At 39.2% G+C, this 16,309-nt stretch overlaps 1 protein-coding gene across 8 annotated transcripts in view; it reads left to right on the top strand.

Annotated features, from left to right (window-relative positions):
• VEZT (vezatin, adherens junctions transmembrane protein) overlaps positions 1-16,307 on the top strand; it is a 37,545-nt gene extending 21,238 nt beyond the window's left edge. For 5 of the 8 annotated variants that reach the window (XM_020815657.3, XM_020815669.3, XM_020815684.3 and 2 more), the window contains exons 6-12: positions 1,445-1,594; positions 2,975-3,122; positions 4,169-4,500; positions 10,555-10,748; positions 11,240-11,337; positions 13,171-13,378; positions 14,696-16,307. In XM_020815657.3, the coding sequence (XP_020671316.3) occupies positions 1,445-1,594; positions 2,975-3,122; positions 4,169-4,500; positions 10,555-10,748; positions 11,240-11,337; positions 13,171-13,378; positions 14,696-15,246 (1,681 nt within the window). In that variant the 3' untranslated portion in view covers positions 15,247-16,307. The remainder of the gene's footprint in view (positions 1-1,444; positions 1,595-2,974; positions 3,123-4,168; positions 4,501-10,554; positions 10,749-11,239; positions 11,338-13,170; positions 13,379-14,695) is intronic. The other 3 variants (XM_020815663.3, XM_078394836.1, XM_073000265.2) reach the window with 2 other exon arrangements.
• Positions 16,308-16,309: the final 2 nt, after the last annotated feature.

The raw sequence follows: 16,309 nt of genomic DNA on the forward strand, positions 1-16,309 counted from the left end.
TCTTGACAAAGTAGCACACAGTTAAGAATAGTTAATCCTATAGTTAAAGCAGTAGTTCAAAACAGCTTCAGTCTGAACAAGCCTTTAGGCAAAAGATTTTTCTTCAAAGATGAGCTTTGTGAACAGATTTATCTAGCTCTAGCTTTGAAAAACGCAAATACTATATCTAATTGTGTGAAAGCAAGAACAGAAGGTGCTTCAGTTCATTAAAGCCCCAACACATTTGGAGGATGTATGGAGTTTCAGGACCAAATTTTCTATAGGTGAAGGTTGGAAAGCCTTGTACAGTGAATAGATCTTGGAGGACCAGAATGTTTAAGGTTTTAAGTCAGCATTTGGCTGCATGCTAATCAATTTGAAGACAGAAATCTATATAAAATGCGGTTTATTAATGTTTCAGCAACAATGTCTATAATGCTTGGCTGTGTGATTTTAGACAGGACATATTCAAACAGTTGGTGTTTCTGGCTTGCTTCAGTAGCCAGTAATAACACAGACCCATTTTTAACATTTTGTCTAAAAAAAGAAGTCTCGAGCTGCTCCTATTGCCAGTAAGGTCCTGCCTGAGAGACAAGGTAAAACTGCTGTATAAGCCTTCCTTCTGTGACTGGTGACGTAGCCCAATTTTTTTTTGCCTGCATTCAGTCATAGGCCATAGATGGGATTGTCCCCCATAGTGTCTATTCATTGAAACTGATACCTTCCATGAGTCAATCAAATGTTGGATTGACACACTTCTGAGCAACTGTGATAGACTAGCTGTAACATCTACAGTATGAAGTATAGAGAAGAGTGAGATTGTGTTGCTTATTTCACTTAGCATTCATACATCTGTTAGTCTTTTGAACCTGGAGAAATTAATTCCCTCCCAAAGACTCCTATAATTAAAAATGAGTATTTTATATGATGGTGAAGAAACTTTTATAGGATTGTAAAAAAATCATGCATCTATAAGGAAGACAATAATGTTATATAAACAATGTCCATATCCCCTTACAGAGAGAATGAATGGTAGTGGTATTGTCACTAATTAAAGAGTTCATTATTCAGTCCTGAGATGTGTACAATTCATGTGCAATAACAGGCTGCACTCACCCTGAAATTGAAAAATGAACTCTTTAATTAGCAGCAATCTTCCACTGGTGGTAACATATTCCCACAGCATAGGTGGGGCTCTGCAAGAGGATATTGTCCATTACATATAAAAATGAAATAATGATAGTTATTTCTTTGTGTAAAATATGTTTTATTTCTTCTAGCTTTAATAGTAAGCTTCGAGTTAAAATTGGGTACTGGATTCTGTCCTTTACTACTAACAGTGACTAAATCTTCCACACATAACCATATATTTGAAACAAAATGAAACCAGTACTATTCTATATTGTTATTTTTTAAATCATTCTTTAGGACATCTGTACAGTTGTATCACATTTTACTTTTCAAGTTTGCTTGACAGGGTCAGTGCTGCTTGCCCATTTAATAAAGCTGGACAGCATCCTTGCCAGCATCTCATTGGTCTTCGGAAAGCTGTCTACCGATCAGCAAGGGCCAACTTCAGAGCCTCAAGACTTGCAACCTTGTATATGCTGAAACAATATCCTTTTTGTCATATAGGAGAAAGCTGCGTAATCATAATGAAGAATGAAATGTTGCTGGACTGTTTCTGTTCTGATTTTAAAATGAAAATGCATACAGCTTTACACCCATTGCTTTGGTTTTACACACATTACAGACCTTCCCGTTTGGGTTTATTTGTTCCATCCTTGTCCCTCGATTTTCTTCCACAGTCCTCAGGGTGAAGCATGTGTGATTTTCCTTTTTATTTTATTAATACAGTGGTGCCTTGATTTACGACCATAGTCTGTTCCAGAAGATGGATGTAACTTGAAATGGTTGTAAGTCGAAGCACCATTTCCCATAGGAATGCATTGAAATGCAATTAATCTGTTCCAGCCGAAGAAAAAAAAATCACACAGAGAGACAAAAAAACCACTGCAAGACTCATTGGAAACGTGATTAATCCCTTCTAGCCGAAGGGGGCGGGGGAAGAAAAGCAATCAAGTGTGCAAGAACCATTGGAAATGCACAGAAAATAAATGGAGCAGATCGGAAATGCACAGAGAACAAAGGGGGCAGGTCAGAAATGCAAAGAAAACAAAGGAAAAAGCAAGGGAAGCATGCAAGATCCATCAGAAATGGGGAAACCCCCCACAAAGCAACCAAACTGCCAAGACTCATCGGAAATGGAGGGGAAGCCAAAAAACAACTCCCCCAAGACCCATCGGAAATGGGTGAAAAAACCAAAAAGCAACAAAAAAAACCCCAAGACCCATCAGAAACTGGAGGGGAGCCCAAAAAACAAACCAACCCCCCAAGACCCATTGGAAATTGGAAAAAACACTCCAAAAAGCAACAAAACCCCCAAGTCCCATTGGAAATGGGGAAAAACCCCAAAAAACCAAACAAATCCCCAAGACCCATCACAGCACAGAAACATAACCCCCCAGCTCAAAATCATGCTGCAAAAACACCCAAAACACTTTTTTAAAAGCAGAAAACAGCACCTTACCTTACCAGGCAGTGTAAATGTGAGGCAATGCCCCCTTTATCTCTATGTATATAAATTTTGTTTTGAAATATCTCTGTAGAGAGTGTTTAATTGATTTTTTGCAGTATAAAGGCAAACATTTTGTTCCTTTGCTACTTTAAATACTAATCTTTTTCTTGATACCCCCTGCCAGAAGTCCCTGAAAGACAGTTCTGTTTAGGTTATGTCTGGGATGACACCCATCAGAGCATGTGACACTTTTTGATAAACAAATGACATCTGTTTCTTCATCTCACACCTTTTTTTCTTTTGTACTTTTTAAAATTCCAGACCGTTCAACTGGTTAGAAAGGTCACCTCCTTTTCATATTTCTGTATGCTGCATGTAAAACAAAAGCTTCTTTAACTGCCTTAACACTAACTAAACTTATCCTTTGAATGCTGAGAGTGACAATGTGACGAACTACATCTGTGTGGTGCCTTTTAAAGAACTAGGCCTAGGATTAAGTGAAGAACAAGTGTCTGAAGAAGAAGCACACAATTTCACAGATGGCTTCAGTCTACCTGCACTAAAGGTAATGCAGCTTTCAAGGTCATATATTTGGTGATATCATTGGAATGTTTGGTCAGTATGTAGCAATTGAAGTGACCCTCAATTATATTAATTAGAAACATGCACACTCATTTATATAGGCTGAAATCCTGTTGCATAGCTCCACATGTACAAGGGGGGAGTACAGCTGCAGCAGCAAATTATCACTGATTAAAGAGTTCCTCCAGCAATTTCAGAGTGCAGGGGACTTCATCACATTTTGTACAAGTTGTGTGCACTCTGAAATCACCTTTAATTGGTGGTGATTTGCCACTGATGCAACAAGACATCAGGCATACAAGCTAAAAGCTTATTTGGTTCTCTGGAATATTTTTAAATGGCCTTTCTGTTGAATCCAGATGTTTCCCATTTGAGCACTGATCTGTATGTTCTGATTGTGGACCATTGAAAGAATATGTATTATCTTAGGATAACATGCATTATCACAATGTTGTTTTTGCCTAATTTTTTGTACAACATTATCAGAGATAGCTAGCTGGATAACTCTGTGGAGTCAGAGGTTGGGTGTTTGAATCCTCACTGTGTCTGCTGTGAGTAGAACCAGCCTGTGTGGCCTTGGGAAAGCTGCACAGTCCTAGGGCACCACTAGAAGAAGGGAATGGTAAACCACTTCTGAATATTCTCTACCTAGAAAAGACTGAAAAAGGTTGCCGTAAGTCAGAATTTACTTGACAGCACATGAGTAAAAGAAAGGTGAAAGACAAGAGAGTTTCTCAAAAATTAAAACTTGGTCATCGTCCCAAAATGTTTGGGAGCTGCGGGTTTAAAAGGAGAAGGTTCAGGTCAGATACAGCTTTGTACACTGATGAGATGGATGCTTGTCATCAGAGAGGCAGTAAGTTAAATGTATTCCTGTTGTTCTTAAAAAGATAGCCTGATAGCCATAATAAGTACTTAGTTTTAAATCATTTAAAACATTTTCTTTCTTAGCATGTGTTGTATGGAAGGTGAAATGTAACAGTTTTGTTTATGGTGACAAAGTTGTTTGTGAGCCCTCTGTGTTTTTAGGTTTTATTTCAGCTTTGGGTTGGGCAAAGTTCTGAATTCTTCAGACGGCTAGTTCTTCTGCTCTCACCCTCCAATGCATCTCTCAAGACTGCAATTACGCCAGACCATTTGCCTCTTTCTGTCTTTTCTGATGTGACCCAAGGCCTTCCTCATGTTCATGCTGCCTGCTTAATAGAGCTTAAACGAAGCTATGAATTTTATCGGTATTTTGAAACACATCATCAATCCAGTTTGGAACGGTCAGTCAAAACTCACCAGAAATCAGGAGAGGTAAACCATCTCCACACGGCAGTGCGCAGTTTGCAACTCCATTTGAAGGCCTTGCTTAATGAGTAAGTTCAATTCTGGGAGTGAATTTCTGTGTGGTTTAATTGTACTTCCTGCTGTTTGAGTTTAAAAGCTTGAACTGGGGTCCCCAACCCCCGATCTGTGGCCTGGTAATGGGCCATGGCCTTGGCAGGACCGGGCTGCAGAGACAGATTTTCCACCCCCTGCCTGCCCCCTTCATGCACTCACACACACATGGCCCCCACATGCATACATGGATGCCCCGCCCACCTGTGCATGGGTGCTCCACCCACACATGCATAGGTCCCCCCTGCCCACGGACCTCACCTCCCCCTGGTCTGCGGTTCGGAAAAAGGTGGGGACCACTGAGCTAGAGGATACATGTACTTGAAAAAAGTAATGGAGCCATGAACTGCTGACAGATTGATGAAGGCAGATTCTGCTGTAATCTATCCCTGTTAATCTGATTCTTATTTAATCAAGCAGTCTAATTTATGTCAGTTACAAATTTTAAAAAATGAAAAATTTGAAAGTTACATACATTTGAAGTTGTCTATATGCAAACTGCAGAAAGATCAAATGGCTGAATATCTGACACAAAAATTAAACATTGCAGTCCAAAAGAGTGTGGTTTTTTAAACATATTTGTTTTATGGCTAATGTTGACAGGATCACAGTATGATTTATTGAATTGTACTCTGTGAGTTTGTCTAAAACTTTACTGAAATTATCAAAGTTTACCTCAGAAGATTATCGACATTTACCTAAAAAAATGTTTATAGTGTCAATAATACAACTGATAGAAACAACTTTTCAGAGGTAGTGTTCATTCATTTGAAGCATTTGCTGTCTTGACTGTTGTTATGAATTCATGCACTCATTAATTTCCAGGCTTCCTTGAAACCTCCTAGTCTCTAGTCAGAATCCTGCTGCTTACGAACTGTATGCCACTGTGAAGTGCTGTTAGTTAATTTCTCCAGTTAAGGAGTTGCCATTTGTAATCTTTGCAATGTGCCAGTTTTGGCACATAGCAAAGTATGCAAGTGACAACTGTTTCATTGCCACTGTGATTTGTGTCACCGCACTTACACCAGCAAATATAAGCAATAGGATTCTGGCTACTGTTTACTTACAGGGGGTCTGGAATTACAATTTCCAATTACTTGTTGTTCCTGTTTAGTCGTTAAGTCATGTCCGCCTCTTCGTGACCCCATGGACTAGAGCACGCCAGGCCCTCGTCTTCCACTGCCTCTCTTGAGTTTGGTCAAATTCATATGTTGGTAGCTTCAATGACACTGTCCAACCATCTCGTCCTCTGTTGTCCCCTTCTCCTCTTGCCTTCACTCTTTCCCAAAATCAGGGTGTTTTCCAGGGAATCTTTTCTTCTCATGAGATGGCCAAAGCATTGGAGCCTCAGCTTCAGGATCTGTCTTTCCAGTGAGTACTCAGGGTTGATTTCCTTCAGAATGGATAGATTTGATCTCCTTGCACTCCAGGGGACTCTCAAGAGTCTCCTCCAGCACTACAATTCAAAAGCATCAATTCTTTGGCGATCAGCTTTCTTTATGGTCCAACTCTCACTTCCATACATCGCTACTGGAAAAACAATAGCTTTGACTATGCTGACCTTTGTCGGCAAGGTGATGTCTCTGCTTTTTATGATGTTGTCTAGGTTTGTCATCGCTTTCCTCTCAAGAAGCAGGCGCCTTTTAATTTCGTGGCTGGTGTCCCCATCTGCAGTGATCATGGAGCCCAAGAAAGTAAAGTCTGTCCCTGCCTCCATATCTTCCCCTTCTCTTTGCCAGGAGGTGATGGGAACAGTGACCATGATCTTAGTTTTTTTGATGTTGAGCTTCAGACCATTTTCTGTTTTCCTCTTTCACGCTCATTAAGAGGTTATTTAATTCCTCCTCACTTTCTGCCATCAGAGTGGTATCATCTGCATATCTGAGGTTGTTGATATTTCTTCCCACAGTCTTAATTCCGGCTTGGGATTTGTCCAGTCCAGCCTTTTGCATGATGTATTCTGCATATATGTTAAATAAACAGGGAGACAATATACAGCCTTGTTGTACTCCTTTCCCAATTTTGAACCAATAAGTTGTTCCATCCAGTTCTAACTGTTGCTTCTTGTCCCACATATAGATTTCTCAGGATATAGATAAGGTGATCAGACATTCCCATTTCTTTAAGAATGTGCCATAGTTTGCTGTGGTCCACACAGTCAAAAGCTTTTGCATGAAGCAGAAGTAGATGTTTTTCTGCCTTGTAGAATTTTGAGCATAGCCTTGCTAGCATGTGAAATGAGTGCAATTGTACGGTAGTTGGAGCATTCTTTGGCACTGCCCTTCTTTGGGATTGGGATGTAGACTGATCCTTTCCAATCCTCTGGCCACTGCTGAATTTTCCAAACTTGCTGGCATTTTGAGTGTAGTAAACATCATAATCTTTTAAGATTTTAAGTAGTTCAGCTGGTATGCCATCACCTCCACTGGCCTTGTTGTTAGCCATGCTTTCTAAGGCCCACTTGACTTCACTCTCCACGATGTCTGGCTCAAGGTCAGCAATCACACTATCTGGGTTGTCCGGGACATCCAGATCTTTCTGGTATAATTCCTGTGTGTATTCTTGCCACCTCTTCTTGATGTCTTCTGCTTCTGTTAGGTCCCTACCATTTTTTTCTTTATCATGTCCATCTTTGCACAAAATGTTCCTTTGATAGCTCCAATTTTCTTGAACAGATCTCTGGTTTTTCCCTTTCTATTATTTTCCTCTGTATCTTTGTACTGTTCATTTAAGAAGCCCCTATTGTCTCTCCTTGCTATTTGGAAGTCTGCATTGAGTTTTATATCCCTTGCATTTTGTTTCCTCTTCTCTGCTATTTGTAAGCTTCGTTGGACAGCCACTTTGCTTTCTTGCATTTCCTTTTCTTTGGGATGGTTTTTGTCGTTGTCTCCTGTACAATATTACGAGCCTCCATCCATAGTTCCTCAGGCACTATGTCCACCAAATCTAGTTCCTTAAATATGTTCTTCACTTCCATTGTGTATCCATAAGGGATTTGTTTTAGATTATACCTGAGTAGCCCAGTGGTTTTTCCTACTTTCTTCAGTTTAAGCTTGAGTTTTGCTATAAGAAGGGGATGGTCAGACCCACAGTCAGCTCCTGGTCTTGCTTTTGCTGACTGTATAGAGCTTCTCCATCTTTGGTTGAAGAGAACATAATCAGTCTGATTTTGGTATTGCCCATCTGATGATGTCCATGTGTAAAGTTGCCTCTTGTGTTGTTGGAAAAGAGTGTTTGTGATGACCAACTTTTTCTCTTGACTCTATTAGCCTTTGCCCTGCTTCGCTTTGAACTCCAAGGCCAAACTTCCCTGTTGTTCCTTTTATCTGCCTTGGATTCGTATTGAAATCATTCTATCATTTTTGAGATTGTATCCCAGTACAGTTTTTCCCACTCTTTCGTTGACTATGAGGGCTACTCCATTTCTTCTACGGGATTTTTGCCCACAATACTAGATATGATAACCATCTGAATTGAATTTGCGCATTCCCATCCATTTTAGTTTACTGATGCCCAGGATGTCAGTGTTTGTTATTGGATTACGTAATTGAAAATAATTTCACCTGTTTGGCTGGTTTCTGGAATATAGATAACATAGATAATGCAAGATGGCTGTCTTTACAGCTTAAGACAGAAGGAACAAAATCAGGTATCACAATAAATTGTGGGATTTGCAGTGCTTTCTCATAAAAAAGCAAAGCAAAGTGTGCTGCCTATATACCACCCCATAGCACTTAAAGCACTCTCTGGGTGGTTTACAAGTTAATTATGCAGGCTATGCATTGCCCCCCCCCCAGCTGGGTACTCATTCTACTGACCTTTGAAGATAGAAGGCTGAGTCTACATTGAGCTGGATACCTGGGATTGAAGCCCGGGTCGTGAGCACAGTTTTAGCTGCAGAAGTGGGATTTTTACTCGCCCTCCTTTGTCCATCTAAGAAGCTTATTTAGACTAGAGGGAAGTGAAACCAATGTGGAGGATATATCAGGGGCCTCCCACAAACTCTCCTCAGACTGAAGAAGCTACTTGGATGAGTAGCAAAACATTTCAACTTAATAAGAAAGAAGTCCAGTTGCCATTACTCAATTTCCAGATACCCTCTCCTGGATGACTGAGAATCTTCACAGTTTTGGCTGCAGTACAGCAGTGTAACCACTGTGCCACAAGGCTCATGATTGGAATGGGCTTTCAGACTAGTGCACCTGAGAGATCAGAAGCGTTTGCTTCTCTCTCTCTCTGTGTGTGTGTGCGTGTGTGTGTTTACATCTGAACCAACCAAAGAGTGATTGATCTTAACTGTGGCTAATCTTAACCCAACTTCAAATCATGGATAAGGAAGCTGTTAAGCATCACCACGGAAATCTGTCCAAGCTCTAAACTAAATTGCAGTGAACATAAAAGGAAAGCAGAGGCTTCTAATCTCCTTATGGTTGAACCAGAAGAAGTGATGGGAGCCAACATTGCAGAAGCACAAAGTTCACTGCAGGTTATTTCCTTTGTAATAAACCACTGCTTTCAGAATTGGTCCAATGATGCCACCAGATGCAATGATGTCAGTTGAAGAAAGCAAATATAATGTGAGGCACAATTGTATGTCTCTTCCCCTGAACAATAAAAAACAGAAACAGATTGATTTTGTGATTTCTAAATATCCTGTTCCTTTATTTAATATGAAGCCTTAGAAACAATTGAATATGCTCAATGCCCACATTTGTAATGTTAGTTTCATTTACCAATTGAATTGCACATCGGTTCTCATTAACGAGATAGATTTTATTCCCAATGCAATGAGGGTTTAATTAGCAGGACCCTGTGGATTTTGTTGATGCACAGACGGGTTCCTTTGCAGTGTGTTTTCTCTTTCTAGTCTAAGCAGCTAGCTTCCTCTTGGTAACATGCCCATGTTCATCCATGTGTAGGTTAATTAATACCTGTTTCTAGGTACATATTATTATCATGGATTGGCATTGTTCAACTATCTGCTGAGGGTCCTGTCCACGTTGGGTCCCAGTGCCAAACCCTAGAGCCCCCAGGTGCTTGTCTGCTTGTCCCTTTTAAGGAGATTAGAAGTATCCTTCAGCTGTCTTTCCTTCCTCCCCTGCATGGATCTGTGGATTTGGTCCAAAAGGCAAAAGCAAGAAAATAGGCTGTGTTCCACCAGTGGGGGCTTTCTATAGGAATTTGCCCTCTCTTAAAACAAACAAGCTCTGGGTCCAAAACTGGTTCTTACAGGAGCACTGGAGCAATTATTCAGATATTTTAAGAAAACTGCAAAATGAAACTGATGTTCTCTAAGGCAGGGTCCCCAACCCCCGGTCTGTGGCCTGGTACTGGGCCGTGGCCATGGCAGGGCTGGGCCCCGGAGACAGATCTCCCACCCACCCGCCCCACACTCCCTGCACATCCACTGGCATGCGCGCACAGGTGCCCTGCCACGAGCGCTCCCCGCCAATCCGTGCATGCACATGAGCACTCCCCACCCACGCATGCGCAAGCAAGCACACCCCGCCCACCCGTGAGTGTGGGGGTGCCCCACGCATGGACTCCACCCCCAACCAGTCTGCGGTTTGGAAAAGGTTGGGGACCACTAATCTAAGGTATTTCCCAAGGTGGAGCAAGAAAAAGTAAGTATCGTGTTTTCCCAAAAATAAGACAGTCTTATATTAAATTTTGCTCCAAAAATGCATTAGGGCTTATTTTCAGGGGATTCCCCCCCCATCATGTACAACAATCTACATTTATTCAAATACAGTGATGTTATCTTCTGGTTGCTGCACAATGCTGCACAATGGTGGAGGGCAGGGTTTCACTTAACTGGGCCTTATTTTTGGGGTAGGGCTTATATTACGAGTATCCTGAAAAATCATACTAAGGCTTATTTTCAGGTTAGGTCTTATTTTGGGGAAAATGGTAAATTTGAATTACAGATTTTAAAACTGGCAGAGATAACAAGAGATTTGCAAAATGTGTGATTCAAGTGCTAATGAGATATTTGTTTGAGGGGATTTTGTTTGTTTGTTTTTATTATTCAGAGTAATAATTCTGGAGGATGAACTTGAAAAGCTGGTTAGCTCCAAAGAAAACCAAGAACTAAGTACAGAGGCATATCAGGTTGTTGAAAAAAAACTAAAAATAATTCAGCCTCACATGCAGGCTAGCAACAGCTGCTGGGAGGAGGCTGTATCTCAGGTGGAAAAAATGGTTCGAAGAAGTCTGGATAAAAAGGGTATGTTGCTTTACAGTTTCTGAAACTTTAATTCTCATTGGATATCTTGGCAAACATAGAGCAATCTTCTGTGTGTGTCCACATTCCTATAGGACAGGGATGGGAATCATGCATTCTGTGGACCACGTGTTGCTCCCTCCCCCTGCTTTGGGCTCCTTTTGCAGGATCTGGGCTCTAATTTAGGGTGGGGTGGGGGAGACCATGCACAAATCTTTTTAAAAGGGCAAATTTATCAATTTTGGGAACTAAAGTTACCAGCTTTAGAATTAGTCAGGATTTTAAATCAACTTCCAACCATGGTAAATTGAAAACCTAATTAGTGGGTTATAATCCTGAGCATTTTGAAAACAATGATAATTCAACTGCAGGTGCAGGTATTATTTGACCCTGAACAAGATTTGATCAGTGGGTCAACTTATAAAATATTAGGAAATGTGTTAATATTATGCTAATTCCTGCTTTGTTTGGTTTTTATTTCTCCCTGTCTCTAGATAAACCTGAACCATCAGGTGAGAATAAGCAATGCACTTTACCTTTACTACAGCCAACTGTTCACATAGAGGACAAAGATCCTATTCCTGAAGAGCAGGTAAGAATTTTTATCCAGCTCTAATAGTGTAATATTTGGATTATGCATTATGACACAGTCATACACAGATTTTCATATACAAGACTCCAGCAACATCTTTCTCTAAAAAGCCATTTTATTTGATAATGTAGAAAAATGATAATCATTAGATTCTCCAGTACTCATATAGGACGACAAGATGGTGTATCTTGAAAAAGCATGTTTTGTATAGCTTTAAGCATCACAATGTACAATACTTCCAAAGGTATCTGACATGGGCTACAATCCATTACTTCTTGGAGAAAACTGCCGTTAACTTGATAGAATTGTACAGCATTTAATGTCTTGTGTTGTTTTAAATCAATCAATATGTAGACAGAGACATAGCTTGTTTTATTGTTTAAAACCAAACATTCAAATATTCTGGGATTTCGTGGGAGAATTATATGAAATATGACCTCAAATTTGTTTCTTTCGTTCAAGGAAATATTTTCCAGGGAACAAAGTTCTTTGAGAAATTGCCCTAGTCCTAGAAATATCATAACAGAGCTTTCTTCTTGATAACCACATTTTCTAAGTGAAGGGAACTTTCATTGTTGAATTGAAGTAATGTAGTCAAAGAGGACTATGCCATAATCTTTTTTCTGAACATACAGCTGGATTCCCAGTGGACTCCAGGAGGAATTATCTGAAAGGTTACCCTTTTCAAACTTTGTAGTGTCAGCTTATTACATTTTCTCTCCCCACCCTTAGTTCACTTGCCTACTCATTTGTTCATATACCAACTGAGTATCCAGCATGTTGTTTGTTTGATTAATTTATATATAAGTTACCTATTGTCCACATGCACTACTCAAGGCATGTTTCGGCTTTCACTTTAAGGAATAACTTTGTGTTCATGTAGTAATACAGAAAAGATTGTAGATTCTCTAGGATGTTTAGGGGATCAGAAAGAAAAAAGAAACCCCATTCAGTGTTCTACAAATGTTATTCTGAGTCTGTTCAACAGCTAACTCCAGCTTTCATTTTTAGGGGCATTTCCCACATAACATGACCAAACAGCACAATATGCCATCCCCTCATTTGTTGGTAATTATGGTATTCATAACTGTTGTATGGAGACATTAGATGTAGGAAACTATGACTGATAGAAAAGAGCAGTCTTTTTCCACCAGTGCTTGCATAAGAACTCACAGAATGGCCACTTCTGCTTTTCTGTTTCAGCTTGCACAAGTATATAATTGGAACTAACTTCATTTTTTTTTCTGGAACAGTAGTCTTGTGCAAGGTGTGTGAACATAATTTTTCATGTGGATAGTACTATTAGATCCCGCCCAGATTAAACATACGGAATTGCTATGTTCTTACATAACATACTTCTAATGTTGCTCTTAGTTCAACTCTAATAATCACTTCCAATGCAGTTATTTCTTGACACTTCATTGCATAGTTTCAATATGCATTGCTCCTGGAGAAAGGGAAGCTGAGATATTTGGATTAGCAAATAACACTGCCTAATAGTTGCATCTTTTGATTTAGTACTTTTATGTGCTGTTGATGAGACTTGTGTTAATTCAAATATCTTAGCTTCTACAGCAACTTCTCTTGACTACATTTGTCTGTATTGTAAATTTATGAAACAAAATAAATTGTGTAACTGGTGTAAATACATTTGAATAAATAAACTTATTCAAAATCCACTGAATAATTTCAGAATTTATATTTTTTACCTTTTAACTGACCTTGGGATCTTAATCTTCCAATGTAAAAAAAATGGGGATCTGCATTATTGGTATTGAATAGAAACTGATTAATGTGTAAGTCAAACGAGATGTTTGTTGGCTTTTTCCTCAGGAACTTGAAGCATATGTTGATGATAAAGATGTTGACAGCGAGTGTAAGAGAGATGATTTTTATTACTTTTCCCTGGAAGACAGAGAGAGACAAAAACATGAAAGAGAGGAATCCAAGAGAGTGCTGCAGGAACTGAAGTCTGTTTTAGGATTTAAAGCTTCAGAGGCAGAGAGACAAAAGTGGAAGCAACTCTTATTTAGTGACCATGGTAAGCATTATTATTAATATTATTAATTTCATGAAATCTGTATGCAGCTGATTTAAATTTTTTATTATCATTAGCAATACCATGGAGCACTCCATGTTATGTTGGAGAGTGAGTGCGGTGTAGGGTGGAGCTTCTCTTCCAATCTTTATTCCAGATAGTACTAACCATGCTTGTACATATAACACAAGGTGAGGGCAGATTTCAGAGCTTGGAAAATTATTTTTAAGAATGAATATATTAATGTATTGAATCCATCATCAGTTGAGCAATGGGAGGATTATGCTTACCGTGAATTATAAACTACTTCAGCATGCTGGTATAGTTATTCTTAGAAAGTGAGAATAAGTAATTTTCTATGGTTTGAATGTGGTACAAACAGTCTCATTCTGTTCTTCTATAATTGATTAGCGAAATCATTGTCTAGTGAAAAGCATTTCCCCATTGGGATGCATTGAAACCTGTTTAATGTGTTCCAATGGGGAAGAATCGTCGTCTAGTGAAGATCGGCCATAGGAAAGCCGCTTTGCGAACCGCCAATCAGCTGTTTAAATCACTGTCTTGCAAAGCTTAAGTCCCGAAAACACCTGTTTTGCAGAGCGTGGAGGAAGCTGTTAAAATCGTCGTCTAGCAGAAATTGGTTTGCGAAGCAGGGACCAAACATTGTCCAGCGAAATTCCCCCCATAGGAATCACTGTTTTGTGAATCGCTATAGCGATCGCAAAAGTCAATGTCTAGCGAAAAAACTGTCATGCGGGGTAACTGTCTAGCGAGGCACCACTGTATTCACAAATTAGACAAGCTATGGGAGAGGTGAAGTCTTTAATTACCCAAAATCTCCAAATTAGTGGCATCACTGTTCTGCAGGCATGATTACAGCAACAGGATTTCAGCCATAGTTTTGAAACAAGAGTCAGGCTTTGTACATAAGGGAAACTCTATGGTTTATTGCACTTAATAAATTAATGAACAAATAGACTATGAGAGGTTACTGTCATCTGCCTGCCATCTTAACCAGATCAGGTAACTATCTAGTTGAAATGACAGTAGAGTAAGTAATTTCATGCTCATTGCGTATGTAGGAATACTCCAGCATTTTCTTTATATTCCTCTTCATGCTTGAGAAAGGTGCCTTTAGTTTGTGTAATGGCTGTTACTTAGTATATCCAGCATCTGCTGTAAGAAATGTGTGTTTTGTATTTTCACACTAACATTCATACAACTTCTATAACACGGTCATCAGTTTAATTAGCTTAACTTTAAAGCAAAGTTATTATGTAGTAGATTATTTTGAGTAATCATTTCATTTTTGCCTCTCAGCTGCAGTGAAACCTTTGCTTTCTCCAGAGCCAGAAGGATCCATAAATAATTTGGGATTGCCTAATAATTCAGACATAGAAAAACAGGACTACAGCAGAAACCATCCCTTGGAAGAAACTGTCTCTAACCCAAAAGTAGAAGCCACGGACGAAGGGAAAGGTAGGACGGAGTACTTATCCGATGGAGCAAGCAAAACTGACATTGATGCTAATGGTGACTCTCCAGAGGTTGAAAAAAGAACATGTTACCAGTGCAATGGTGAACGTGAAGAATGTGAGCCTGCTGATGGGGATGGTGTGACTGTTGTGGAGTCACCTGAGAAAAATGTGTTACATTCTTCCCTTAAACAAAGGGTGGCTGAGTTCCATAGATCAACAGATTTCAGTTTCACAGCAGGTCTAGCAGCACAGGTTGCTGCCAGGTCACTCACGTTTATGAGCATGCAAGAGCAAACATTTGGTGATGAGGAGGAAGAGGAAATTCAGGAGAATGAAGACTTTTTTGAAAAACACAAAGGAGAGGTAAATGACTCTGAAAATGAAAGGTTGTAAACCTCACCTAAACTTTGCCTTGCTTATTTGAACACCACAGAAGTTTGCGGGCTAACAAAAGTGACAAATGCAAAGATTCAGAATTCAAATATGGGATAGCAATGATGAGATAACATATCCCTTCTAAAAAGCATGGTATAAAATGGGCTTCACTAGTCTTCTGATGTATATGTACAGCCAACTATAAGCCCCAGACTAAAGGTGTATAGTACAGTTCTTATAGGTACTGTGGATGACTGTGTCATTTCTTGTAATATTTTACCTTATTTATTTGTATTATAAGAAAATTTCCTAACAGGAAAATAAAATTGGTTAACTGTCATTTCCTAAATGCTTATCATACCTACACCAGTGATTACAGTATAAAACTTTTAATGGCTCCTTAACAAGAATAGAAACAAATACAATGTGATTCTGCTTGTAACCTTCATTTCCACAGTTATTTTTGTTTTTATAATCACATACTGTACCTTGTGTTCTTGCCCATCTGTTGATTCATCAGGCTCTCAGCTTAGGGTATAGATTTCTCAGTTTAAAAATGAAAGCCATAGTTTGTGTATCTTGGGATGTTAATTTAATACAGAATTCTTAACAGTGGATTACAAAAACAGCTGGGACTTTTTGGGAAGGGAAAATGGTATATGAATTTCTGGAGAAGAAAGAATAATGTAAATCATTAATGTGTTTACAGAGATTTCTCCGTAGTCCAGCAACTCCCAGGTTGTTTCTTATGATACCGCTGCAGACCACCTTTTTAACAGATAGGAAAAATTAAACAAACAAGTTCTAAAAAGTCTTCCCTCTGGTATTTTTTTCTACTTATTTTCTCATGTTGATGAAAACAACTCAAATTTTGTAATGATTGGTACAGTATTCAGTGACATTTAATTTCTGTTCATGCCTTGCTTTTGCATTGGATTGTATTCTTGAGAAAATTTTCCTCAATGATAATTCAAAGTTTTCTTGCTCTATTGTCTCCTTTTCGGTCTGCTCAGCAAGTGTGTTTCCATGTGTTCCACTTCAGCATGTCCTCTTTTATCATTAAAAAAATAACTGCTTTATC

This window comes from Pogona vitticeps, chromosome 5, assembly GCF_051106095.1.
Source record: "Pogona vitticeps strain Pit_001003342236 chromosome 5, PviZW2.1, whole genome shotgun sequence".
NCBI lineage: Eukaryota > Metazoa > Chordata > Lepidosauria > Squamata > Agamidae > Pogona > Pogona vitticeps.